Source organism: Manduca sexta, chromosome 14, assembly GCF_014839805.1.
Source record: "Manduca sexta isolate Smith_Timp_Sample1 chromosome 14, JHU_Msex_v1.0, whole genome shotgun sequence".
NCBI classification, from domain to species: Eukaryota; Metazoa; Arthropoda; class Insecta; order Lepidoptera; family Sphingidae; genus Manduca; species Manduca sexta.
In genome coordinates this window covers 11,623,156-11,650,330 of record NC_051128.1, presented here as the reverse complement: position 1 = coordinate 11,650,330, position 27,175 = coordinate 11,623,156, and the positions used below count along the sequence as shown (strand labels likewise).

At 33.0% G+C, this 27,175-nt stretch overlaps 5 protein-coding genes and 1 long non-coding RNA gene across 9 annotated transcripts in view; 2 read left to right on the top strand and 4 right to left on the bottom strand.

Moving 5' to 3' along the window:
- Positions 1-6,071, bottom strand: part of LOC115446547 (amyloid protein-binding protein 2) — an 85,883-nt gene extending 79,812 nt beyond the window's left edge. For all 3 annotated transcript variants that reach the window (XM_030173234.2, XM_037438712.1, XM_037438713.1), the window contains exon 1: positions 5,576-6,071. In XM_030173234.2, coding sequence (XP_030029094.1) covers positions 5,576-5,764 — 189 coding nt within the window. In that variant the 5' untranslated portion in view covers positions 5,765-6,071. The remainder of the gene's footprint in view (positions 1-5,575) is intronic.
- Positions 6,072-8,869: 2,798 nt separating this feature from the next.
- LOC115446561 (complement component 1 Q subcomponent-binding protein, mitochondrial) lies at positions 8,870-15,191 on the bottom strand. 2 transcript variants are annotated; one of them, XM_030173259.1, is made up of 6 exons: positions 14,846-15,191; positions 14,691-14,732; positions 13,270-13,420; positions 12,680-12,879; positions 11,451-11,539; positions 8,870-9,562 (listed from the first exon to the last, which is right to left on the bottom strand). In XM_030173259.1, exons 1-6 carry the CDS (start codon positions 15,078-15,080, stop codon positions 9,413-9,415), a joined length of 867 nt encoding a protein of 288 aa, XP_030029119.1. In that variant the 5' UTR covers positions 15,081-15,191; the 3' UTR covers positions 8,870-9,412. The 2 variants fall into 2 exon arrangements, with proteins under 2 accessions (XP_030029119.1, XP_030029121.1); XM_030173261.1 differs by lacking the exon at positions 14,691-14,732.
- A 98-nt stretch (positions 15,192-15,289) lies between these two features.
- On the top strand, positions 15,290-18,695 carry LOC115446560 (rRNA N6-adenosine-methyltransferase ZCCHC4). The gene is made up of 6 exons (XM_030173257.2): positions 15,290-15,705; positions 16,093-16,334; positions 16,983-17,186; positions 17,565-17,772; positions 18,057-18,389; positions 18,568-18,695. Exons 1-6 carry the CDS (start codon positions 15,409-15,411, stop codon positions 18,652-18,654), a joined length of 1,371 nt encoding a protein of 456 aa, XP_030029117.1. The 5' UTR covers positions 15,290-15,408; the 3' UTR covers positions 18,655-18,695.
- Positions 18,652-21,829, bottom strand: LOC115446562 (protein lin-37 homolog). The gene is made up of 6 exons (XM_030173262.2): positions 21,566-21,829; positions 21,333-21,447; positions 20,120-20,320; positions 19,758-19,893; positions 19,178-19,326; positions 18,652-18,826 (listed from the first exon to the last, which is right to left on the bottom strand). The coding sequence occupies exons 1-6, from the start codon at positions 21,648-21,650 to the stop codon at positions 18,817-18,819; spliced, it is 696 nt and encodes a 231-aa protein (XP_030029122.1). The 5' UTR covers positions 21,651-21,829; the 3' UTR covers positions 18,652-18,816.
- A 232-nt stretch (positions 21,830-22,061) lies between these two features.
- Positions 22,062-25,399, top strand: LOC115446563 (partner of Y14 and mago). Its single transcript, XM_030173263.2, has 3 exons — positions 22,062-22,276; positions 24,153-24,431; positions 24,657-25,399. Exons 1-3 carry the CDS (start codon positions 22,243-22,245, stop codon positions 24,920-24,922), a joined length of 579 nt encoding a protein of 192 aa, XP_030029123.1. The 5' UTR covers positions 22,062-22,242; the 3' UTR covers positions 24,923-25,399.
- On the bottom strand, positions 25,400-27,167 carry LOC115446564. Its single transcript, XR_003938933.2, has 2 exons — positions 26,508-27,167; positions 25,400-26,318 (listed from the first exon to the last, which is right to left on the bottom strand). It is a non-coding gene; the product is annotated as an uncharacterized LOC115446564 (long non-coding RNA).
- Positions 27,168-27,175: the final 8 nt, after the last annotated feature.

Here is a 27,175-nt window from a genome sequence, read left to right as displayed (position 1 = left end):
TGATGTTCCACGAGTAATGGTAGGTACATTTGACATTCTAAAAAACCCGTTTCAATATATTTTGGGACAGGTCGATCTGTTTAAATAAAACAAAAATCGCCACATTTTAATGATTCTACAAAGTGACTTATTAAAACTTGATTTTAGGGATTATTTTTTAATATCAATAAATTATAGCATACTAGCTTTATAATTAGGACAATTTTTTTTTATATCAGAATGCCCATATTGTCCGTTAAAACATATTTCCTGATCGAGTCATTAGAATTTAATTAAATTTCTACAGCTGCAGTGTCCATTTAAGAGATCGATTAGTTTTTTTGTGTTCGTGCGCATTACTAATTATAAGTTTAAAATTACATATTAAACGCTCACTACAAAACACAGAGACCTGTTGTTCCTTCTTCCAATGGTTGTTGAGCGAATGATATTAATTCTTATCAAATAGAAATAACCGTAAGACATATCAGTAACCCCATAGGTCGTTTCGGTTTGGATTACATATCGGCAATTTATTATTGTCCTTCTTTCAGGAGCAATACCTCGTTTATTCTAAAGGGTTAGAATTTTAACCCAACAACAGACCTACACAAATGCCCTTCACAAATCTACGAAATACACATAGAGGACTATCAGGTAGACAGCTATTGCTAAGCTGTAGGTTTTATTACAATGTTTTCCATCGCAGTTTCGAGCGATAATTAACATTGAAAGACACTTTGAAAAGCCAAAGGTGCATGCCCTGGTGGTTAGGACGTCATCAATTAACTCGAGGTGCCTCCTCGATTATTGATCTTAAATAATATCGCCTCGGTGTAGTGGCAGCTTACACTGCCTCAGGATCGTGAGACTCTAGATTCAAATGCCAGAGAGTAACGAAAACATTGCCTAAGATTAGTATTCATGTCCGATATTGATGTAGGCTTGACCCCTAACACATAATGGGACAGATATAAAACCGAGAAAAGAATCAGTTACACAAGTGGACTCTGACTAAGAAATTCAAGAAAATAGGCGTGTAACTATATTTTTACAAGTGCACAATTTCCGTGTGTTATTATTGGCTCAATTTGACATCCAAATCGTAGATGACCGCGACCAGCGGCGCGCGAACAATCGCGAGCGTGTCAATTGTAACGATTGTGTGCACAATGCGGGCGACTGATGCAATTTGTTGCCTCAATATACGCTCGTTGTGGCTGTAGGGTTAGTGCTAGCAAAGATCATAAATTTGAACTTTCTTCTGAAAAGAAGGCATATTGCTTGGCCTCTAAACCTATCAACCTAGGCATGCTTGTCTATAGAACTAACCACAAACCGTTACTCGCAGTAAGACGCCTTCTAATTTCCACTGCGATCTATGTCAAGAACTGTCGATAGTATGAAATATTGTTTCAGATTTTTTTTTTGTTATTTGGGATAAAAAAACAATTGTACAATATTTTTTATCAAAGATTACATATATATTGGAGATAATTGTAGAACTATAGTTAGTTCATTGGTAGTAGTAGTAGTAGATTGGTACATTATCCAGTTAATACATTTGTATTTATAGCTATTGAGAGCACATGTACACAGTAACACAAATTTGTAGAGAATTAAACGCTCTACAAATATTGTGCTAACTTCAAGTTTTTCTCAATTCGTTTATCACTTTATTTGGCTAGACGAACATGAACTTCGCGTATGATTTTAATGGTATTAAATCACATTTCAAACTCAACATGATACTGTCCAAGCGGCAGCCCTACTGGCTGGTGTCAGCCACTTGCTCGCGTATTGTGCGAGCCGATACATCATGCGCCAAGGTCAAGTCGTGAATACAGGGTATAATGGACTCACTGAGCGACTTGACTCCAACGCTCTACTGCCGTGGGGACCTGTATCAAAGCTTTTGATGTCTGTAGATTAATTGGGTTTTATTTCACTTTTAAACTGACAAAATTAACGAAGCGTTAATGGAATTTGACGTTAGGTCTTATCAGTTTGTAATAAGGCTTTAGATGATTTAGATCTTAGATGGAGATTTTTATTCGAATGACAAAACTGGAAAGTAATCTACCTAATAGTATATACCACAATTCCTCATAAACAGCATTGCACATTTTAAATACTATCATTTCAGGGGATGGACGATATCTTGGCAACGAATAAAAATAAGACACATAAATGTCTTTCATATAGAGATAATAATATATGTAGAACTAACACCATTTAACACTTGTTTTAGGTCTAGACTTTGCTGTTAGCAGGTAATGTTTCGGCCTATGCAATGGGCTCAAGGCCAGGTGCTCTGGACATGCAACTAACTTCTAGATGGTTCGGGCCTGGTATTTCATTCATTTCATTTCTGGGTGTAATAACACCCAGAAATGGGTGTGGTTAACTTCATGGCAGGCGAGGACACTGATTGTTTTGAGTGGACTTATCTCAGTTATCATTAATGTACGTATTATTTATCGATCTATAAAAGTGATACATATTTGCGTTTCTACCGCACGTTGTTTTTGTTAACAGCTATAACATAGCCCACCTAAATTAAGGTAAGGTTGGTGAGAATGAAAATATGTTTGTCATTTCAGCTTTGTGAAAATTTAACAAAGCACAAAATAGGTGAAAATACTTGTTCTGGATACTGGCGAGTACGTGCCATGCTCATTTCCCCTTTAAATTTTAGAGTAAAAAAAAACATCGCGGCTAGTTCGAAATTATCATAACTTACGCATAAACTAATTAACTTCAACACTATAACTTGGCCCTTAGCAACATGTCATGTAATAAGCATACTGGATATCTAATAGACCTCGTAACCTTGACATTTTTATTCGAGAAGAAAAACAACCTGTCTCTATATTTAGGCGCACCTAGATACCAAACGCCAGTCCATAAAGAGAACTGCTAATGAGCATAATAGGTCTGATTTAATTTTAAAATGAGCATAAGTCTTTTAATAGATGTATGGTCTTTCCTAATTGTTGTTGTGTCAGCCTCTTCCAGTGACCGTCCTGAGGTTCGTAAGCCGTTACTGAGTTGTCCTCAGCATTGTCGCTTAATTTTCAAGGTTGCGATGTGTTTGTATAAGCCGACCCATATCAGGCTAATAAATAAACATCATGTCTAAAAAAAATGGATTTTCTTTTTTGACAACATAATTACGAAATGAGATAACATGCTTTAGGCTAAATGTCTAAATATAAATAGCAACATTACTCAGAACTTTATTTTTATTTAGTATACCTAACAAAGTTCCACTGTTTTGTTTAGTTCTGCCCCCGACCAGCATTGTGTAAGGTCATTTTTTTTTTGGGAGTACATTGCAGAAAGTGTTACTATTGAGCAATATAGGAGTTAACGTGTATCCCTCAATGTGAAGTGCCAAGTGGAACTTAGTAATTCTGACTCCTGGGTTTCACCTATTCATATACATTACCTACAGGTAATTGCCTGAAATAGATCTATAAGCACTAATATTAAGTGTTATAAAAACAATAATTATTTTATTTATTTAGTTTTTAAGTTCTACATATTTAAAAACAGGAACTGTTTTGATACCCTTGAACTTTCTCACAATGTCAACATATTTTTTTTTTTGCTATTTATAACTTGACAGATAAATAGATTGTTAATTACTGTGTCTATGCTTCATTGATATGCAATATGCACACACATTATAAAATCATTAATATTTAATTGTCTGTGTAATTTGATCTAAAATATTAGTAACATAACATCTATTTTGATTTATAATGCAAATATATACATAATTTGTATTAAATTCAACATATTTTTTGTAAATTATATGTGCAATAAATAAATAAATATTTTAATATTATAGTATACAGGAAATTAGGAGAGGTCAGAATAATTAAAATATGAATCCGTGAAGGATTCCGTTCCATTGAAGCATAAATGATTCATGTTTTATGTGTAAAATAAGCTTTTTTTCAATAAAAATAAATAGAGCATAACAATAAAAGAAAATAAGCTTCTTTTTCCATTCCTTAATCGAAATCAGCTGAATCTCAAAACCTACCCACCAAAAACCTTACCTAAACGTAACTAAATAAATACTTAATATTTCAATAAATTTATAAGATATTTGAATCATAAGTAAGTATTTTAGAGATGTTAAAAACTAAAAGTGGTATAAGTTTCAATTTTGTCTAGTTCTGTGATTTTTTTATTTTTTTGCTATTTATTTTCAATATATTGAATACTTTCACCTGGATACAATAACATTTTAATTCTCATTTTTATATAATTATAATATTATTTCACTTAGTGTAGATATAATATTAATATCTGAAGAAAACACATTGTACCCTCTTTAAGCACTTTCTATGCACGGAGTAGTGCAAAATTAAAATTCATATAAAGGTATGAAGAAAAATATAATTTATGTGTATGTGTAACTAATATATTAAACTTCTCAGTGGAATTATGACCACTAGACAACAATTGGTGACAGTTAATATAACAGCTGGATGAAGTCATGTGAAACTTTTATTTAATTTGTTATTTTAATATTCACCTCGCATAAAATCAGTGATAAAACAGCTGACATAACAGATACACACATATGATCATGATTTCAGATGTTCAGATTGTATAAACATAAATTAACCTATATCTCATCATGAGTTTTTATAATACATTAGTAATAGGTTCTTTGCAGGCATATATCAGCTCCTTTTCATTAACTGCTAATGCAGTTTGCTGATTTTATAATTAAAATCAATACAAAATAATTTGTTTACATTGCCTGCTAGTTGTATTGACAAAATGCAATGAAATTATCTGAATAGTACACTTTCATGTCATGGAAAGCAATATTAGGTAATAACAATTTATATTGCTAAATCTTCTTGCCAACATGTGACTGATAAAAATTAATACTTGTCCTAAATATTTTAAGTGCATTGTATCATTTTACCTGACTTATCTGTGCAAAGAACAATGCTTTTTAATGACTGCATCACAGACACATTGTTTGATTATTCTACATTCTGAAAAATATTATGTGGGTGTGTTGATTTAATATAAGATGCATGTGTTATAATAAATGACATAAAAGATGTACTATCTAAATGAGAGTGATTATAGTTATAAACCTTTTCCACCCACTTGACATGACATGTGAAAACAATCGGCCTTTATAATTCGCTCTCGTGCAATGACACGATGTGAAATAAAGTTGTGAATCGCAGCGTGCCGTGAGCCGTCAGCTGCACACGCGCAGATTGTTTCGTAACAAAGGGACAGATCGTGTGAGCAGTAATAGTGACATCAACTCGGCTCGACATTCGCCAGTGAAAGTGTGTTGCTATCAGCGCGCCCCGGCCGCCGTCCCCAGCCCCTAGCCAACTCCGATGGCACCCATTGCCCACCAACGCAGAGGTTCACGGTCACATTCCTACACCACCGATCTAAACTACACCCTTTCATGTAGCACACACATCTAACGAGTCGCCACAGCAGCCTATCAGACCGTGATAACCGCCACTAACGGTACCCGCAACAAGATACTGTATATTTTTTATTGATAAGAATAAACAAAAATCAATCTTTAACTTACCTTAAAAAAAACATCCATGAGGATGCTGTCCGGTAACGAACGCAATACATTTCTCTCGCACTTTGATTTCTGCAAATAATTCACTAAATTTGTTAAGCACAGCTCGTACAAGTTATCGGGTATTTTCTTTACGCGCAACGATGACGACGCGTCAGCCATTTTGGCGACATAAAGCAAAACTCGCTTCATTTTCTTGCTTTAGTTCATTCGCAGACTTGACAGAAGAACTTACACGAATTTCACGTTGGTGTCATACAGTAGCCAGTCTGTTATTGGTCGGTTTTAAGCTTAATTTTAAGCTTAATAACTAAACCACTGCATGATTGGATAATTTATTTTTGAGGTCAACTAATAAAACGATTAGTGGATCCCTTTTAGCACAGGTCACGAGTCATGTGATAAGAAACAAAACAAGCGTGGTAAGAAAGAGATAACGATTTATTTCACAAGTTACTTTTCGATTTACAGCTGATCACGGGAAAAAGTGTCGACGTGTCAGCTGACTGCGGCATCGCGGGAAACTTTGAAGCGTCGAGAATTCTCGCAAATTTATATATAGGGGGAACGGGGGGCGTATCTGGCTGGAATCTTTTTATTTTATGACACGTTATCTAGATTTAATAAAAAAAATATATGACTATATACAGGCTGATGTAGTTACGAATCTTTAGCGTTCTGTATTTGTATACATATAACGTACTATCAGGGAATCCTATTCAGTCTGATGGGGGGAATCCGACTCTTTTCAATTATTATTAAATTTTCAAAAATAATTTATATCAAGTTTGATCTCAAACCGCTTGGGGCGTAATTGCTTTCTGAGTCGGGTGTAAACAGTAAGCCGTCCCAATCTAAATATTTGTTTATATCCCCCCATCTCAAATTATAGTTTAAAAAAAATATATAATTGCAACGTAACTAGGCTGAGTTAAAAGCACTTATGTATGTGCGATTAAATACTGGTCCGGAAGCCCCTACTTTTATATGTATTTATTTTATTAAATCATAAATTATACTTTAAATCACAACACTGTATGTTTAATACCTAATACCTACATATTTTATCGTAGTACAGAATGTAGGACAAACGAGAAGGGTAAGTGAAATAACACAGTTGTTGTTTATAACGAATGTCACATTGATAAAATAGTTTTTAGGGTTCGGTGAAATAAATTACTACGTAGGTATACGAAATAGCATATTGTTGAATATCACAGCTCTCTAACTCTCTGGATTCAGCTTATTTGTTATAACTTGATACTATATTTTACCAAAGTTAGGCAGGTCACTATCAATATTATGTACTATTAATTAATATAAGTAGTTAATAGTTATGTATTTTAAAAACAAATTTGCCAAAAGGGAAGTTTCGAGAGATCATGTTGGATAATTATATTTATTGTAGGTGAATGCCTCCTACTACTTACTTTTAAACAAAAAAATATTTTTGTTGGAAATTTTACATTGGATTAGTTTTCGAATATCATTCATGTAGTTCGTCGTACATTGCCCTTTAATTCAAAGCGTAGCGAGTGAATGGGATAGGCTCGGTCACCTTTACCGTAAAATCGCCCAGATATCTTTTTGTACCTAATTGTTTTTTTATGCATGCGTGGTAACGTAGTTACGCAACCCATTGCACCTGATGGTAAGTGGAGTGGGGTCCATGGAATGTCGACAGATGATTACCTCTCGGCAGTCGACACAATAATGCCGGTCTGTTGAAACCGGATGACTGTTTTAAACCATTCTGCCCGTGTACATAAGTACGAAACCCTGCCGCACCGATACCATTCGCTGTTGGCCATTTTTTACGTACCTAGGGCGCGATAAACGCATACTTATTATGAACTTGACTGTTTACTAATCCTTATCTACTGGCGTATAGTAGCGCATTAACTGTGTAAAACAGGGCTCGTCAACTTTTACTTTCTTTTTTGATTCTTTTATTGTGTACGGTAAGCTGGGAGTATAATAAAATTATTGAATAAAATATGGAATCTTTTGCGATCTGATGCCGTAGAGCACTTTAAGCATTAACAGGATAAAACATTTAAAATAGTTATTATTAGGGAGAGTTGTCTGGTAGCATATATAGCAAATATTATTTAAGTTATGTGCATTGATAAAGATATTAAGTACTTACTAGTTTTGCCTACGGTTCGGCTCGCATGAAAAAAAAATCTGGCATAAATATATTCCCGGGATAAAAAGTAGCCTATAGTATTTAGGAGTAATGTGGCTTCCTTTTAGTGAAAAAAAAAATAAAATAAAAATCGGTTAAGTAGTTCCTGATATTAATGTGTCCAAACAAACTATTCAGCTATATTAGAAGAGATCGATAGGTACTTTAATTTGCATGCCTATTTTTTCCTATCAATATCGTAGGCACTAGTCGATCTGTTATTTGCGTTCTCCAAAATAACAAGTAAGTACAATTTTATCATACTATCTCGCTACAGAAGTTACCAACCCACTGGGTTAGTGTTCAGGCATTGAACCATGCATGGCACAGCTCGTGGCTGGTCTCTGTCAAAATACTATCACGTAATTCTGATAAATACGCTTATAAAAACTCGCCAGTATTTTAATAATATAGTCTGGTTTTAGTGTAGACTCTACACTAAAACCAGAGTCCAGCGTTATAGAGTATTGCAATGCGTTTAAAGGTATTTGGTTTAATTATATAAACGAGGCTGTAAACTATTTCTCGTTACATTTAAAAACAATAGATTTGTATGATATTTTTGTGTTAATTGTAATTAACTCAATAGTGATTAATGTTTTTGGGAGAACTTGAATGAATAAATTAATTTACTAGCTTCAAATATATACCTACATAAAGTAAGGATTTAAAATGTTCATCTCACCCGAATATGAAAACGGATCTTTCCTTGGTAATAAAAATAATATTTGCTGTGGCCATGTTTGTTTAAAATGTAATACCTAAGTGCACGTATTTATCTAGCTTGTTGACATTTTATTCTTTCTTCATTTGCAAACCTAATTTTTTATTTGATCTGAATGACTCTTTATTTACTTTTACATTAGTTTATTTATACATTACATATTATTACTAGAATCTCGCGTTTAAGCAACATTATATCTTGTTACTACACTTTATAATGTCTTTTTTATGTAAAATCTATTAAAATAGTTGTATACTGCAGGCCATTGTAGTCAGTGTTATTACTGCACATAAGTAAACATCAACACCATACAAATTCACTTTTTGATGCTCCATTAACCCCATACAAGACAGTCACGCCAAGTAGAATAAATGAAACACCAGTATAATTTAACAGTATTTATTGTGGCATTTTAAATCTAATTAACACTAACGTAAAACAATCGACACCGCGTCCACAACTAAACTAAACATTAAAGCTGAACTACAACGTAAATGCTTCAACACAAGGCAGTCACAAACAATTCGTTTTTCATGGTTTGAACAACATGGTTTCAATTCTTATTTCTAACTACATAAGATTCAAATCTATCTAAATATTAGATGACGCTGGTCGCCTCAAATTTATTTTCTTGCATTGATTAATATATAAAGACAAGTTTCTTTAGACATAAAACAGGGTAGTGATCTTAAACAGTGCCATCAAACAAAAATTTGAGCTTAGTCTGAATTATAGGTAACATTCTAATAACTACTACATACAGATTTATCTACATTATAATGGCCTAAAAGGATTTTACACCTTGCTACCATTTTTTGGTCTCAACATATCTTTTGGTTGCATGGTATCTAACAAAGATGAATGGTTTTATGGTTGCAAGGTATCTAAAAATGGTATTTGGTCGCATTTTGCTTGTAGATGTTGGCAACTACTTGCCAATGGTGAATTTGGATATAGTTTCGAGCAGGTTGATGTAGGCGGCATGCTCGTACGCGGTGCTGAAGTCCGACAGTTTCTGCGCGAACTCGTTGCTGATGCCCTTTTCTTCGAGCACGTTCATCAGCAGGTCATATAGGTACTGCAATGGAGAAGAATTATATATTTGGTTGTTGCATTGGAGTAGCATGGGTTCTTGCACCCGGAACGGACGTGAAATTTGCCGCTCCTTGGCAACGGATAAAGCCTGACGCGTTACTGGTTCATGCGAAAAAAGTTTACATTTTTTAAAGATTTTATTTCAGACATTTTTCCGCCATCCTAAAAGTTTCGTCGGGACAGACCGTACCAACTAAACGCCATTACTACGCCACTGGCTATTTGGAAATATTGATCAGTGTTAAATACATACTAATATTATTAATGTGAAAGTGTGCGTGTAAAAGACTAATAAAAGGAAATAGAAGTTCATTTTTACTATTCCTTACATATTTAATTTCACAGGTGATTCTGGGAGCAAAAATATGCAATAAATAAAACCGAAAAGTTTGTTAGAATACACATATTTCTGGAACTATTAAAAATTATTTCACTATTAAGAAAGCTACATTTCTACATCGAATGTTTACTTTTCGTTGTGGAAATAGATGCAAGTGGAGCAGCAAGCAAACGATAATTAAATATAATATTATGATCTAATAAAATTGATTATTCATTGATATTGAAATCTTGATTAATATGTTTATAATAAAGGACATGGTGACTGATAAAGAGGATTAAAGATGAGTAGGTAAAATGTAAACAAGCTGCTTTGATCCCTATTACCTTCAACATTAAGTATACACAACCAAAAGCACATAAAAAATATTTAAATTCCAAATTAATCACAAAATATCAATTAACACTGACTTAAACTATGAAAAACCTATTATTGTGATACAATAAAAAAAAAATACAAAAATTACATTATGTAATATATAAAAAAAAAATACATATTTATATTAAAAAAAATGTAGCACATCAGTGAATATTCTCTATAGAAATACAGAAAATCAACTTCGCGTCCGTGCATACGATCTACCCCAGTTTATGGCACCTGACAACTACATGTTGGGTAGTCTCAAGTGTGGCAAGAAACGGGGCATGGGCGGGACTCGAACCTGCGACCTCTCGCGTCAGTCACCACGATATATACCATAACGCCATCGAGCGTTTCATATAGTCGTTCAAATAGTAAGTATGTAAGTGACAGGAAAGTATGCAAGCATCCATAGTTACAATTTACGAACTCGAACTACGAATTATATAGTAACTGTGTCCATGGATTACTTTTCCAATTACCACTCAAAGACTATATGCTGCTCCCAATTATACTCTATCCGCCTGTGAAAACTACATGAAAATTAGTTCGACGAGTCTATCCCTAAGCAATCTTATACCCGTATTCATAAAACATGCTATGAGGACGCATAGTGCGCCTGAGCGGATACTGTTGGCAGTTCCATAGTTCTCGTTGGTAATATTATGTTTTATTTAACAGCAAAAAAAAAAAATGCAGTAATACATCATAAATGCTCTTAGTTTATATTTAGGATTATATATTATTATTTGTAGAGAAGAAAAATTATACTTCTAATAATTGATGATTCATTGCTGTCGCTCAATATTATATCTATAAGGATTCACAAGTCACAAAAATATTTTCACTGGAAAGTAATATTACCTGCCATACTGATCACCAAAATACTTTGCGTTTGTTATTTTGATATTGGATTTGATAATGTTAATCAAAATATTGTAAAAAGATATGAATACACTTGTTTGAATAATGTCAGACCATGGATTCTTTTCCTGCCCTGAATAATTATTGCGTGATCTCCAAACATATAACTCTTCCACATAACTGACAATATTTTGTATATCACAAACAGACTCCAGTGAGATAATTTGTAATATTTCAGAGATTTTGTATAACTATTAACAAATTTATAACTAGATGGTGCTGAAATAAATTATGACAAGTAACTCACGCCGTCGAGCACGTCTCCAGCGACTGCGTACACTTTGTCGTTCCACTCGCCCTTGTAGATGGTCACCTCGTCGATACCAAAGATGTCATCTGGAAGGTAACATTATCATTTCAGTTTAATTTCTTTTATTTTTAAAATAATTAACCAGTCTTAGAGAGACTAGAAAATAAAGGCGCTATGTGCTTATAGCCATGAAGAAAAAATTGTCCCTTTTAATGTTACTACTACATAGAAAATGCTATTTACATACTATACGATTTTGAGTCTTTATGAACGCACACATGAACAACTACAATTTTTATAAATGTGCGCATGAGCATTTACTCAATATTTGTCAGAAAGAAATGTTCATACTAGAGTCCTACAAATATTGTCTAAGATGTAGTATTGTGTGTAGAAATGTATCATAACTTTATGCAGGCAACAGGCACAGTGCCTACTCCTGGATGTGAGTATGAGTTTGCTGTACCCTGCACAACTGACCAAGATCCGTCACTTTGATGCATCTGGTATGACATAGTTACAGGGAGTTGCCTAATAATACTTTCCATCTTACCAATCACAATTGTATACTTTTGTCTTACCATGTTGAGTGAAATTGAATGTCAGAGACAGCAAAACAAAATATTGTAAACTATTTCAGATGTATATAACATTAGTAACGCCTTTAAAGCTTAATCAAAACTTAAATATTCATATTAATTTTTCTAGTAATTTATTGGATAATAATTTTTTGACTATATAATGTTGTCAATTATGTATATCTTAGGTGTGCTTGTTTAATATCAATACTTCTCAAGTTAAACCCGAGTTGCAATGGTTGGAAATTAGGTTTTAGTAATTTTAAATAATTAAGTACCTAATTCTTAATCTTTGCTATTTGTGTCTCATATAAATAAATAAAGTTCCATTCAATTTTATTTGTTTTTGGTGGTAGAATTCATAATATCTTATTGTTTCTGTATTTTTTTGATTAAAAATTTATTTTTTACATTTCTATCTCACTTGTTAACTGTGAACTTTTGACATAGTTTTTTTGTATCTGTTTAGTTGATTGGGTTTAGTATTGTTAGAAATTCTATTATAAAATAATTTGTAGAGAAGAAATAGTAAAATTTAAAGTTACGCTTTTTAAGCACCTAACATCACACAACATCTTTCGACATTGGCAAACCCACAGCTGTAATGGAGGAGCCACAACCCAAAAAAAAAAATATTTTTCAACTCACTGTACTCATCGGCGGATGAGGGTGGCGGGTCCTGCAGGAACGAGCATGTGAACCCGAGCGTTGTGTCGCCGCGGACCACGTCCACCTCGAACTGCGGCCGCGAGCGCATCTCCGAGAACTCCTGCTTGTCCTGCTGTGGCTCGCCCTCACCAAAGTCCTCGGAATCCACAGTGTGGTTCACATTGAAAGTCACTTTAACTCTGTAGGTTACAAATTTAATGGAATTATTGCTTAGTATAGGTGGATTGATTCTTTGTGGAACTTTTATCAGACCGACATATTTCATACTACATTCAGTTATTATTTATTTTACTTTTTTTTGGAAACCAACACTGGACATTGTAAATTATATTTATATATGAAATTCAAATAATAAGGTGCAATGTCATTATGGAGATTATAAGTTGTAATCAAATGCAAACCAGTATTGGATGAATTCAATAAGGTATATGCCAACTACAATTTGTTTTGTTAGTAAAAATTTATAGTTTAGCCTTTCCTTCGTGTCATTGTTAGTTATTTGTCAATAAAAACGAAGGTATAATCATAAAATTAACAGCATAATATGAAGTAAGATAAATATAACTTACACTTCATCTTTCAGCTGCTTGGTGAGCACTACCTCAGCTCCGTCTCCCTTCACAGAGAAGCCGTCCACCTCAGCCGGTAGGGACTTCACCTTCTGAGCTTTACGTTCTGCTACTATCTCCTCGGTTAAGAACTCCACCAGTTCTCTCTCACCTGCAGGAGAATGTAATGTGTGGTAATTTTTAATAGATCAAATTTATATTTTGTCCTAAATATATTTAATGAACCTTTTATATACAAATTAATCTATACCAAAATTGTTTATTAATCACAATTCAATAATATTTTCATCACAATGGTTTCATATTTATACTGTTAAATATACTGGGGTCCTAGATTTAATCCTCAAGAATTTAAAAAATGTATGATTGTTTCATTTAAAAATCTTGCCGTTTCATATTGCATAATGATTTCACATTAGTTTATGTTTAAAAAATTAAATACACTATAATAATAATCAACTTGAAAATGCAACATAAAGGCTACAATCTAAGGTGTAGAAATGTATCATAGCTTTATGCAGGCAACAGGCACAGTGCCTGCCCCTGGATGTGAGTATGAGGTTGCTGTACCCTGTATAAATCACCAAGACCTGTCTTCTTGATGGGTCTGGTGTGACATAACAACAGGGATTTATTATTAGTTTGTTTTTTGATTCAAGCCCAATTTTGATTTTTCTACCATTAATATTTTATTAAGGTGGTAGCTCAAGGTCCATTTTCATACATTTTGTTTCGGCTTTAATCTAATAATTAATAATTTCGTCATATTAAATTTTAAAGGCCGAAATATCCATGATTATTAATTATTTTTACGTTTTTCTTTCAACTGCGAGAACTAATCACTAACTAGACGTGAATTTAAATTCTTTACTTGCCAATACTTGTTTAGTTACCCAGATTAAAGCCGAAACAAAATGTATGAAAATGGACCTTGAGCTACCACCTTAACAGGCTTTAAGGGGATGCCCCGTTTGCAACTCTGTTCACTCTATCTGGGATGTAGGCATGATGTGTGTGTGTGTGCTTATTTTATTATAGTCAAATATTATCTACTGTATAACAGATGTATGTACTTCAGGTGTGCAAATAAATTGAAACTCCTGAGTTGCAATGGTTGGAAAACTTGATTAACCTTTGTTGGTATTTTTAAATATACAATTTTAAAGACAAAAATTTATTATCATATTATAATTTTGGGCAACTTATAATCAATATACTGCTATTTACTGTAATTATAATTCATATTCTGCAAACAAATTTAAATGAACAGGAATGATGCTATATTTACTAGATATCTAAGAAGAAAGAAGTCCTAATTACTGTATTCTACGCTACAGTATTAATTGAAAAACCGAAGAACCTAGAATATACTAGCTAATTAGGGAATGGACAGGTGAGGGGAATGGGGAATAAGGACTCACCCAGAGGCTTGGGTTTCACAGAATCAGCGTCTCCTCTATCTGCTAAGAGAACACTTCATATTATACATTTAAACTTATTGTAAGTTTGAACGAAATGTGGTTCCTATGGATGATGCAAGGTTAGGACATAACCTAAAAATGCAAGAGTATCGTACCTTTTGTGTGCATGGCTTTGAGGCCGCACCCGCAGCTGCACGTGTTGGAATGGTTGTGAAGAAGGCTGGAGGAAGCCAGGGTGCCATCCAGCCGCTTGGAGCAGCTCATATGCCATATTCCTCTTGTGAAATCACGCTTCACGGGTGTCTGTGTGCGGCTCACGATACCTGTTAGACTTGAGTTTTTCACACAACTTTGCATTACCCTGTGCGCAGTTTTAACTAAGCCGTTCATTTTTGTTTCTAATTAGTACCTATTAGATAAATCAGAAAAATTGACAAAAATGTCAAGAATCAGGAAAAAATGCGACCGGCGTTATATTTTATGTTACCAAAGTAAAATAATTTATAAAAGGCTGGTAACACATATATGAGATGACATTCACGTATTTGATATTACACAACGACCAACGATATTAACTTTTTTTCTCTATGGAATTTAAATACTCAAGTGTCAAAATCAACTTGAACGTCACTTTCACGTTTTCACGCATTACTTATTTTTCACGTGTTGATTGTAATTTAAGTTGTTTTTAAATTAAAATTATTATTATATTTACATTATGGCCAAGAAACGCAAGTTAGAATCTAAAGAGAGTAATGTCCAAAAGTCTTCACCCATTGAAGTTGTAGTAGAAGATGTAACGAGTCATCCGTTGTGCTTACACGGTCCTACTTTGTTATTTTCGAACGAAAAGGGCCGATATTTTGGATGTTCCTCATGTAGGAATAAGAAAGACTGCACCATTCATATTGACGAGGAAGACTGGGAAAAGGAGAATGTTAAGAAACGCAACGAAAAGTATTATAGTTTAATACCGAAGATTGATAAAGCTAGCGCATGGAAGAATTTTAATGAGGTTAGAAACTTACCGCAAACCATCTATTTCTACAAATAAAATTGACATAGGATACAGATTATATTTTTTTTAATCAATTTCTTTAAGACTTAAAGTATAGACTGAATAATTTGTTTGTCTGTCTCAGTGGCATAGTTGTATTACGTGTACAGTACGACACGGTTCTAAGTTCCCGGTTCGAATCCCGGATCGGGCAAAATGGTATTCCGGTGTTCTCCTCGGTATTAGTCCTAAGTCAGAAATATGTGCCTGAAATGGTGGTAGGCTCCCCTCTATTACATCTTTGGGACGGAACACATAGATGAAAAGTTAGTGCTCTAGTTACACATATGACTACTTTGGGAGTAATGTGTATGGTGTAATGTGTGTTATTTTATTAATTTCTAGGTAAAATCCTGCCATTATTCAAACCGGGCCTACTGCAACACATGTAAAGAGCTGTACATCATGTCACAAAGTAAGAAACATCTCAAGGACCACAGAGTCACAATGTCTCTCACTGACGAGCAGCTCACGCACCCTTCATCATGGCTGCCAACCTTAGAGAATGATGCTGTTGAAGCTCAGTACATGTTCACTAAGAAATCTGTTGGCACCATACTTGGGATCTTGAAGAATAATAAAATTTCGTAAGTTTTATATTCTTATACATTTTTTTAACTATCAATAATAGAGCTATGAAACCTCATCAATAGATGCTTGTGTAATAAACCTGTCATTTAAGAGTATGTATTTATTTTAAATCATATAAAGAAAGTGTATTTTTTGTAGTAATTATTCTAGAATGAAATTCTATGTAACAAGTCAATTAGATTTCATTTATTGTTTCAATTATGAACAAAAATTAAAAACCCACCTAGCCAAGTTTTGGCGGCTGTGGCCAATTTCAACAAAGATATTAAATATCAGCCAGGTATGAGGGACATATAGTACACAAGTGTGTGTGCAATACACAGGTGCACTTTCCGTTCCTTCACTCTCATAGTCTGTGAGACGGCTATGAGACATGTCTGGAGAGAGATCAGGTGCAGCACGGCTTTCTGTGCTTTGCGAAACACGGGGTTTTCCGCCAACCTAAATAAAAACCATTCAATTATTACATTTCTTTTGACCCAACCAAGGATTCGAACCCAGGACCTCAGTGCGGTAGTTAAATTAGTACCGCCTACGTATTAAAACTATGCCACTGAGGCAGTCAATTTCAAATGTTCCAATGAAAACAATAACTTGATTATAAAAATGTAATAACATTGCACAATTTTTTATTTTGTGTCCAGAAATATTATCTGCATCGGAACACCGTCAGTGCATGAAGCTGCACAGGCCCATCCGGACTATGACTCAATATTACTTGATTTCGATACTCGTCACCATCTGTTCAATGCACCCAACAAATACATCTGGTATAACATGTTCAACAACTACATGTTTAACGGCAATGAAGATGAGAGGATTTTGAATAAGTTCTTCAAGAAATCTAAGTATGAATTACATTTTGGTCCTTTGCATGATATAATTAATTTAATCATATAATCAAATGTTTGAGATACATTTGTTTGATTTTATGTTTTGAATATGAAAACAATAGAAACAATTTTAATACATTGAAACAGTATTAGGTATTATTTAGATTTTGGTTTAAAAGTGGACAATATGGATAAGCATAATATCATGCCTTTATCAAGCAATGTGCACAGGTGAAACCAAGGCACACTATTCACCTGTGTTCAGTCCCATGATGTGATCAGGGGGGTGGGATTACCGTCTTATTAGAATAATATGCCATTATTTATTTTAAAAATAAAATGTGTAACTATCATTCTAAAAATGTTTCTTATGCGTTATTTTTTGTATTTTAGAAATGGAGGTATTTGTGTGGTAATGGACCCTCCCTTTGGAGGTCGTGTAGAACCACTCGCACACACACTGAAAGAGTTAGAAGCAACATACAGAAGGGTCTGTGAGAGACCAGATGATGACACCCTTCCTGTCTTATGGGCATTCCCATACTTCTCAGAACCCTACATTAGAAATATATTGCCCAAAATAAGGATGCATGATTATCAGGTGAGGATTATTTTTTCAACTTAAAAATATTTGTTTGAAAGTACACTCAGCTGCATAAGTAGCTGAATGAATTTGAGACTACAATATTATTTTGTAAATAGACTATATATTTTATTAAAAAAAAATACATAAAAATTACTTTGTTCCTTCTCATTTTGTTAAATTTTTTAAGATAATGGACTCACACTTTAATAATGCGATAGCATACTAATTAATAACATATTTTAATTTTGAACAGTGTGTGTTGGACAAAACTATAATTATAATTTAACTTTTTCTCACAGGTTGAATACGAAAAACATAAGAAATTCCAAAGTAAGACTAATACGGGCCGCAAATTCGGATCACCGGTCCGTTTCTTCACCAATTTGCCGCTCATCACAATAGACTTATCAAACGATAAGAACTATAAACTGTGTGATAAGTGCAAATATTGGGTTGCTGCTAGTAATAACCACTGCAATAAATGTAAAGAGTGCACCAGTAAAAATGGGATGACATACAAACACTGTAATATCTGCAAGAGGTGCGTGAAGCCTACGTTCTTCCACTGTGGTGTGTGTGAACGATGCTGCCAACAGAAGGGGCATGTGTGTGGTGTCGTTGTTGAGAGTCAGGTAATATATTATTTTATGAAGTCAATATTCTGCATTTAATTTGAGACTCAATATTGTACAAAATATTATGCTTGTACTATGTTGTGTACTAAAAACAAAGAGTACAATATAGAAGCAAAGTCTCTCATAAATATTGTTTTAATTATGATAAAACATTCAAAATTTGTTTATTTTACAGTCTTGCTACAAGTGCAAGGAGAAGGGACACAAGCAAGCCAGCTGCCCGCAACAAACAAAAGGAAATAAAAAAAGAAAACAAGCATAACCATTATTTTTTTTATTTACAAAATAAATCTATATAAAATGCTCAATTCTTTTATTCCATAATTCTCAATCATGCATGATTTTTATTCCGATTGGCAATCAAGTTAAAAGTTATTTACAAAATGTAAATTCAATCTAAATGTCTTCTCTTATCTGCTAACCGTTATATATTACTGAAACAAAAAAAAAGAATATTATTTAACATTTGTGGTTGTGGTCATTGTTTTAATTAGGGTGTACATGTAATATTATTCTTCAGGACATTTTCTAGAATTAGCCTCTAAAATAATTTATCAGTATTAAAAAAAACAGGTGACAATAACAAACACAATTATTGATAAATCTTTAAGACTTTAACACTGACAAATGAAGAAGTTAAAATATAATATCTATCCTACTGATCACAATACCATTTCTAACATCTTCAATTAATTTTCCCCATTTGATAATAAAAAACTACACACACTTATTAAAATATTATGTTTCTAATCTATCTTAGGTGACAAGCTTGTCGTAATATTTACTTGACATTGATCCTGTTGAGCAGCTGCTGCGTGGCCTCGTACCGCATCTCAGCCTTGTTGGACTGCGCCACCCAGGCGGCGCGCACTGCGGTCCACCGCGCCGTGTGCGACTGCAGCAGTTGCTCTCTGGTGGGCGGCGGGGCTTCTCGCTTGTGGAACAGTATGATAATATAGCAGTTCATGGTTTTATATATCACAATATACAATGGAAACCAATAATTAATTTTTATACATCTACAAACTGAGACCTTACCATTTCGTTGTTATGATTGATGCATCATTATAAACCAGTTTCAACTGTAGATGTAAGGAAAAAATAACAAGCCTTCTATGACCAGCAATGCATGAATATTATAGCTCTCTGTTGCATTTCATATGATGGGTAATTAATGGTAGCCCTCCCTTCCCTTATCCTTATTCATGTCTAGCATGTTGGGTGTTATAGGTAGAGATCAGTCATCACCAGGTCCGCCATTTGCTTGTTTGCCAGATAAACAAAGTAATTTTTTGCCATAGGTGTTCATAATTTTACCTAGTCCGAAAATAAATCATTAATTTAAAAGAATATCACAGTACTTACATAGTTCAAGTTGATGTTGTCTTTGTTAGCAGCCTTCTGCTCTGGCAACAGTTCCGGTATTCGTGACACTGTAGGGCCTTCTGGTCCTGGCAGCTCCACAGTGTTCTCATTTTGCTCTGGAGCCGCATATGTTTTTCTGAAATAATATTTAAATGGATGCAATATGACGCACAAAAAAACTTTAGTATTTATTAAATTTTACATAAAAACACATTTTTTTTTAATAATTTATAAGTTTTTGATTAATGTTGATAAATACATTCGGCAATATTTCTGGAAATATTAAGTTCTTTTACTGAAAATTAACTGCACTAGACAAATACAAAAATTATTACTATGCTTTAAGTGAGTAAAATACTTACCCAAATTTTTTATAGTCTGCTTTAGGCTGGTTGGCAATCCACGCCCTGCATATAGGGTAGAGTGGAGAGTCCTCACTGAACTGGGAGAGGTCCACACTCCTGTCAAACAGCTTCAACACGTAGGACTGGCGGGGCGGGCGACGTGACATATATCTGTCTTCATCATCAGAGAAATAGTTCCTTAGATCATTACCAGAATGTCTGAAATAAAAAATCAATTTAATATTGTAACTCGGTGTGGCTTGTGGCTTCTCCCATATGGAAAATCCTTTCCGTTACAAACATCCATAAATCACTGTAGCAAGACATAGCTCCATCTTTGTGGGAGAAATGTTTATTTAAAAAACTAAGTTTAATAAATATATATTTCCTACAGGAGCAAATTATCATTTTACGAAAAGCTTATATGTTCATCCAGAACTTGGCCTATCCACATGTCATGTTCAGTGGTTTCTGCATTTCTATTAAACATCCTAACATTTGCATTTATAATATTAGTAAGAAGCAAGATGCACAAGTTTAATATTTTTTAGAAGTTAACACAGATAGCAATATAGGGATTTGGATGAAATTTGGCAAATGGATATACCATTTCTTTGATTAATATTTAGGCATCTTTTCCCATAGGCAAAGTATTTGTTGGGATTTCTTTGTTAAAATAAGTTTTTAAAGGTTGTATCTATTACTGTCATCAGCACCAAGTATAGTTATGTCATACAATATTATGTATATTTGATAGACTTTAATGATGCCTAACAAAATCCTGAATCTAGAAGTCTAAAATGAAGTTTCTTAGGTCAACTTTGGTTTTTTTAACCTTGTTCTAGTCATTTCATTTTATGAAGTTAGTATTATGCATACTACAGGACCTTGGTATTATCAATTACAGCAATATATCAAAGTAAAATTTGCTTGCATCTTGCTAGGTCAAATGGACTATTTCAAACTGTTGTCGATACTCAAATACTGCATAACTAGCATTAATATTATTAGTATATTAAGTTATTAAACAAAAACAAATGAGATTAGTACATAAAATGCAAAGAAATCCACACTTTCAGTTTCAACTCTACCCTAAATTTTTTTTGGCTTTTATACTGTATTTATCAATGCTAGTTACGCGATATTTTATTATCTCCAAAAATATGAAAATTGGAGAATTATCACAGAAGTGAAAATATAAACATCGACATTTATTATTTACTGTAACAACCTGCTTCGTTTGGGTGGGCTTTGGTCAGAAGACACGTCAGATTCTTCGCCAGCTGGATCGAGGACTTCCATCAAGGCACCTTGCAGCCTACCTCGGGCAGTTGATACCTCTTTAGCTGGAAAATAATAATTTCAAGAAGACATGATTTAATGCAAGAGATATTGTATGGAACCATGAATAGTTTAAATAAAGACATGGAAAAGTTATTATGTTTTACGTAAAAACAAACTTACTTCTTTCATCATAATCATTTTTTGAAATAATATTTTGGCTCTTCCTGTGCCTTAAAGGTGTAAACAATCTCCTTCTTTTTGGCATTATGTAGTTACACTAATTATTAACTTTAATAAAACAAAAGATAGTTTTAGATCGATCGCAACAATTTTAAATTTGTTAGCAGAGACAAATGAACTAGATTTGTTAGACTTAGCAATGTCTTGGTATTTATTCTAGTTTATTGGTCTCTGGTATTTATGATTTCTGTCACTAAAAATTTTGTGATTGGCGTCGGTTCACGATTAGTAGGATTTTGTGTGTCGAATAAACTAAGCACAAAACTATCGACTAACGTCTAACAAGCAAATATGTCTTATGAGGGTTAGGTATTAATATTTTTAGAATTTATTATGAAACGTATAAAAATTATGTACTCGTTTCATTTTACATAATTTTATTATTTGATGTAATTTTACGTGGCTGTTTTTGTGTATTTACTCTATGCGTTACTAATCTTTTCCTTCACTCAATTTCCGCAAATCGTTCAACGCCATTCGGTTTTTTCGCTAAATGTCAAAATAGTTGTATTCGAATCAAAAATAGTCGCCTGTAAAATAAAAATTTCGCAAGGCACGTCCTGATTTCTAAATGTTACATTAGCATATTAAAAGTGGCTTCGTATTTGTGGTAAATAATGGCCACAACGGCGTACGAACACGACGCTGACGGTATGTGCTATGTCTTTGTATTGGCTTTCAGTGATTTTTATAAGCCTTTCAGTGCAATTTTGAATAATATGATTAGTTTCCCGGGTTGGTATATTAGTGGTGTACTTGTTGATATTACGGTTCAACATTTTCATCGAGAAAGTTGGTAATTAAAGCATTCCTTTTCGTGCGATATTTTCATACTAATTAAAACGATAGCTCTACACGAAAATTGTCATATAGAAAGCGGCTGTGAAGCGATGCGGAACTCTTCTATTTATATATTATATACACGATTTGTTGAATCTGTAAATGGTAGACCAAGCGAAAACATTCAACTTACTTTTTGCTGTTAGAAATTTTTTATTTTGAACAATTTGATAGTCAGATATAATGGAAGACTGTTCTAAGAGCAGGTGGATACTATGCGTATTTAGCTACGCTTTTTTATCATTATTGCATAGGCAAGCTGATATAAACGACTGCTTTTTTGTACATAATGCAATCCGTTGCCTACATACTAATATTTTAGTTTAATGTAAAAATCTAAATACTCTAACTTGTATAGCATATTTGAAATGCCCTGAATCTATTTGTATTATAATTCTCATAATTTTAAAATCATGTATCTAGCTCTAAATATAAGGGCATCATAGAATAATATTTTATTACTAAGTTAACATTTAGACAAGTTCTATTCAAATTGATTTCCATTCTATTGTGTCTATTGCAAAAATTCATTATTGAAAAAATACATAAATAGACTGCAATGTTTTAGGAGTGGTTGAGTTTAGTTCATTTACTGAGAATTTATGTTTTTTAGTTAACAAATCAGCTTTACCTATAGTTCATTCAATATTTTTTATTTTAGTAAATTTTTTTCTTAGTTTAGTTATAATATTACATATTGTTTTTATAAAATTTAACATTCAGTTTCTTAGACTTCGATGCAGGATTGTCTAAGGAAAACCCATCTTATACCTTTTTTTTTCATTTAGTTTTAATACCAATTATAGACGAATCAGGAAAATCCCTAAATAAATCAAATAAACACATATAATAACTGAAACAAAATATAAGTTGTAATTTCCTTTCCATTATAATTAATACCTAAGCATATACATTGTAATTTACAATCTACATGTTTACACTTGAGTTTAGCAGACAATAAAATAAAATATTAATTATAAACAACAAAGTATTTATTTCTTAGAAATTTTTTTTTCTAACATTGTTCAAATATTAAGTGTAGCCACATTATTTTTAATTGGGGAAAGATATTTTAAACTCTTCTCAAGTCTCAAGGTTAACAGATGTCTAGAAAAGAGTCTTATGTATCAGCGAGTTTGTCATAGTGGTTTTATTACTACTTTTTCTATCCCTGTTTGTTGAACCAATATTCAAAAATTTTATATTAATCTTAATATGGGTATGCTTAAGCAAAATTGTAAAGAAAGCCACCGTGGGTTTTGGTTGGTATGTTGGTTTAGGGCAGGGGTGGCCAACTTAGTAAGACCCAAGATCTACTTTTCACTGATGATACTCTGTGCGATCTACCAAGCTACATACATCTTAAAATCTTAAATGAAACAACATAGTTCAGCACACAATTTATTATTATTTTGATAAAAAAAATAATGCAAATCGATGCGTGCAGCAGTTAGTGATTAGGTATGTTGCGCGGTCTGTTCTACGTATTTATATTTTTGCCTTGCCACGATCGACTGGACTTGTTGTGGCGATCGACCGGTTGGCCACCCCTGGTTTAGGGTATACAGGATTTAGGGACTCGGTCCAATGCTCGCTTGGATGATGCTATACTCCATGTATGCAAACAGTTTTTAATCTTAATGTGAGGCAAAAACATAGAAAATAATAATTTATTTTGCTTTTTTAGGTTGCAAGTTCATACCAGCAACCCAACGCCCTGACGGCACATGGCGCAAACCGAGGCGAATAAAGGATGGCTACGTACCACAGGAGGAGGTGCCACTTTACGAAAGTAAAGGCAAACAGTTTAAAGCCAGACAGAGCACAGGCCTGCCGGTTGGTCTGACGCCGGAGATAGTAGCTGAGGCTCAGAAGAGCAAGAAAGGCCAAGGGACCACCATACAGCCCATTCCAGGGATGATCATCAATGTTGAAAAGAAAAAGAAGAAAAAGAAGCCATCTAGTGGTATGTTCTTAATAAATTAATTCTATATTTCTTTACATTGACATTATTTTTAAAACATAACCTGAATATAAAATATTTATCTTTTATAAGCAAATCTAATGTTGTTTATTGTTATCGAAATTCTATAAAAACATAGTGAAAGGTCTGATTTAATTGAAGAGCAATAATATTATTACTAAGGGTTTATTGTCTGTAATAAATATGTTTTATTATTATTTATTCCAGGTGCTGATGAAGCAGCGGATAAGCTTGCCAAGTGCGAGATAACAGAGCCTGCATTCACGAGTTCCTCGCCAACCTCCAACGATCCACCAGCAGACCCCGCCAAAAGACTAAAAAATCTCAAAAAGAAGCTCCGAGACATAGAGCTTTTAGAAGAAAAGATTAAATCTGGAGCCCTCAAGACACCCGACAAAGATCAGAGAGAGAAATTGATGAAGAAAAATGACATAACAAAAGAAATAGATGAATTAGAAAAGAGTAGTCAATAGATTAAGATGACAGTGACATTATATTTTAAACATTTGATAATCATGTTTTAATTGTGATGCGGGACATTTTCTAATCAATTTCCCACCTTCAGAAAATAATATAGCATATTTTATATGTATACCAAATATAGTGATCTAGTAAACATCTGTGGAGTAATCTTTTCACATTTCTAAATTAGATTTTAATGTGCATGAAAGTATACTTAAATAGCGACACATTTTAAAAAATATCAGTTATGTAAATGGAATTTATTCGTCTTATGAATGAATGTGTGCAATGTTATTATACAATGAAATTGATGTAACATGTAAAATATACTGAATAACTTTTGTGTTGTCATTATTTACCAATAGTGGGTGTTATTGTGCAGTTGAGAAGCCATCTGAGGTAACATCCTGCAATATTATTCACTGAAGGATGACAGTCTTCTTTAACATAAAATTGATTCCTTGTCAGAAGCAATAAAAGATAAATAATATCAACAATCTATTTATTTCATAGTTATTACAATACTATATAAATTGGCTCTAACCAAGTTACCTATAAATGTTAACACAATACAATTTAAATGTCTTATAAATATTGAAGCCTATAATTTAAAAGGCTTTCAATAAAAATCATCAGATATGTGGCATATTATTATGTTGGCTATAATATATGCTATTCTGATATAAAACATGTTAATTTACTACTGGTTATAAACAGGTCTACAAATTATACTTTCTATGCCCAATTTTTTTTCAATAGGAACTAATTAATGCAAAAGAAGATACAAAGTTACATATTTTGATATACAATATTCAATATAGCATACAAATATGTAATATTTTACATCTTAAATTACAATTTAGTTCTACATAGATACTAGATAGAAGTTAAATTATATAAAGCACATTTCATTTCTATTGTAGTGTTTAAAAAGCACTTATTTTTATAAATATAGCATTACAACTTATGGCATTACAATGGAAGATCATGAATTTATGATAAATTTGAAAGTGTACATAAATATCTTTATAGAAACACATTACACATTATCTAACATGGAATGTGATTTGAAGATTTCTAAACATTTTGTATCGGTAAGTGTGCTGCTTTTAAAGAACATTGTATTCCCAAAGGTAATCCTGTAAAATTTTTATTATAAGAAGTGTCTATGAAAAACACCAATACATTGCAGAGTAATGATCTTTGAGTGAAATAAAGCATATCAAATTTTTCATTTATAATGAGATATAGGAAGGTAGTAGGTACCTACATAATGGACAACCTACAATGGAATACTTTTTAAGAAGTATAAAACAATCTTACAGTATATGTAGTTTCAACCATAATTAACCACATTTATTAAAATATCTTTTGCAATAGTTGTGAGGCATATTATGCGTCAACAATCTGAAAATGAACAAAAATATTATTCAGGACGAAAAAACATGGGAAACTGATTAAAATATAATGTTTATACAACTGGATTTTTAGGTGTGTCGGAAAACCGGTTACAAAACAAATAATTGTGCAATAAAGTTGGGCTACAAGATATTAAATTATGTGACTTGACAAATACGATGAAAAAGTGCAACTTACTTGGGCTGTATCCTATATAAATTCATTCCGAGCTTTCTGTCTCGCATAATTTCCAAGACAGGCCAGGATACCGACCACTGCGATTCCAATGCCTAAAACTGTAGCCAGGAAGTCCCCAAAGTCGTAGCCCGTAGAAGCCTCCACATTACTTATGCTTAGTAAAGCAAATACAAGTACACACAGTTTCAAATACATCTTTGTGGCTAGTAAATTTGATAATTCAAACAATAGATGTTATTAAGACAATGACAATAACACAAAATGATAAATTTTTGTTATGATTTTTTTTTTTTTTTTTATAATTCGTCCTTATAGGACAGGCTATAGTCTTACGACCATACTGCCTAGTCTTACGTATTTCTTTTCTTCAAATTTAAATTCTTAATATATTGTCTTTCGTAAGTATTCCAATTAGTAGTTTTCGTAAGTATAGTCAATTCCAGGTAAAGTATAATCCATTTTTCCAATTGTCAAATCCAGAGTAAATATCAATTCAGTACGATTTTCCTCGTCAGTGAATATGTTTCATACTATCCGTAAAATATGTTTTTACTATCCTCTTCTTAATTTAAAGCTTCATTGAGATATAGAATTTGCAATTCCACTATTTGCTCTTTGCTCCATGTATTGAGCGTGCTTCAAAATTTCAAAAGTGTTTTTTGTTATGA

Coding starts and splice junctions, on each gene's coding strand:
- LOC115446562 (XM_030173262.2), bottom strand. CDS start 21,650: ATGCCAAAAAGAAGGAGATTGTTTACACCTTTAAGGCACAGGAAGAGC. Junction 20,321..21,332: donor AGCCCACCCAAACGAAGCAG/GTTGTTACAGTA, acceptor TTTTTATTTCAG/ACATTCTGGTAATGATCTAA. Junction 19,894..20,119: donor GCAGACTATAAAAAATTTGG/GTAAGTATTTTA, acceptor ATATTATTTCAG/AAAAACATATGCGGCTCCAG.
- LOC115446563 (XM_030173263.2), top strand. CDS start 22,243: ATGGCCACAACGGCGTACGAACACGACGCTGACG. Junction 22,277..24,152: donor GTACGAACACGACGCTGACG/GTATGTGCTATG, acceptor TTGCTTTTTTAG/GTTGCAAGTTCATACCAGCA. Junction 24,432..24,656: donor GAAAAAGAAGCCATCTAGTG/GTATGTTCTTAA, acceptor TATTTATTCCAG/GTGCTGATGAAGCAGCGGAT.
- LOC115446560 (XM_030173257.2), top strand. CDS start 15,409: ATGGCCAAGAAACGCAAGTTAGAATCTAAAGAGAGTAATGTCCAAAAG. Junction 16,335..16,982: donor TTGAAGAATAATAAAATTTC/GTAAGTTTTATA, acceptor TTTTGTGTCCAG/AAATATTATCTGCATCGGAA. Junction 18,390..18,567: donor GTGTCGTTGTTGAGAGTCAG/GTAATATATTAT, acceptor TTTATTTTACAG/TCTTGCTACAAGTGCAAGGA.
- LOC115446561 (XM_030173259.1), bottom strand. CDS start 15,080: ATGAACGGCTTAGTTAAAACTGCGCACAGGGTAATGCAAAGTTGTGTG. Junction 14,733..14,845: donor CAAAGCCATGCACACAAAAG/GTACGATACTCT, acceptor GTGTTCTCTTAG/CAGATAGAGGAGACGCTGAT. Junction 13,421..14,690: donor TGTGAAACCCAAGCCTCTGG/GTGAGTCCTTAT, acceptor ATTCTCCTGCAG/GTGAGAGAGAACTGGTGGAG.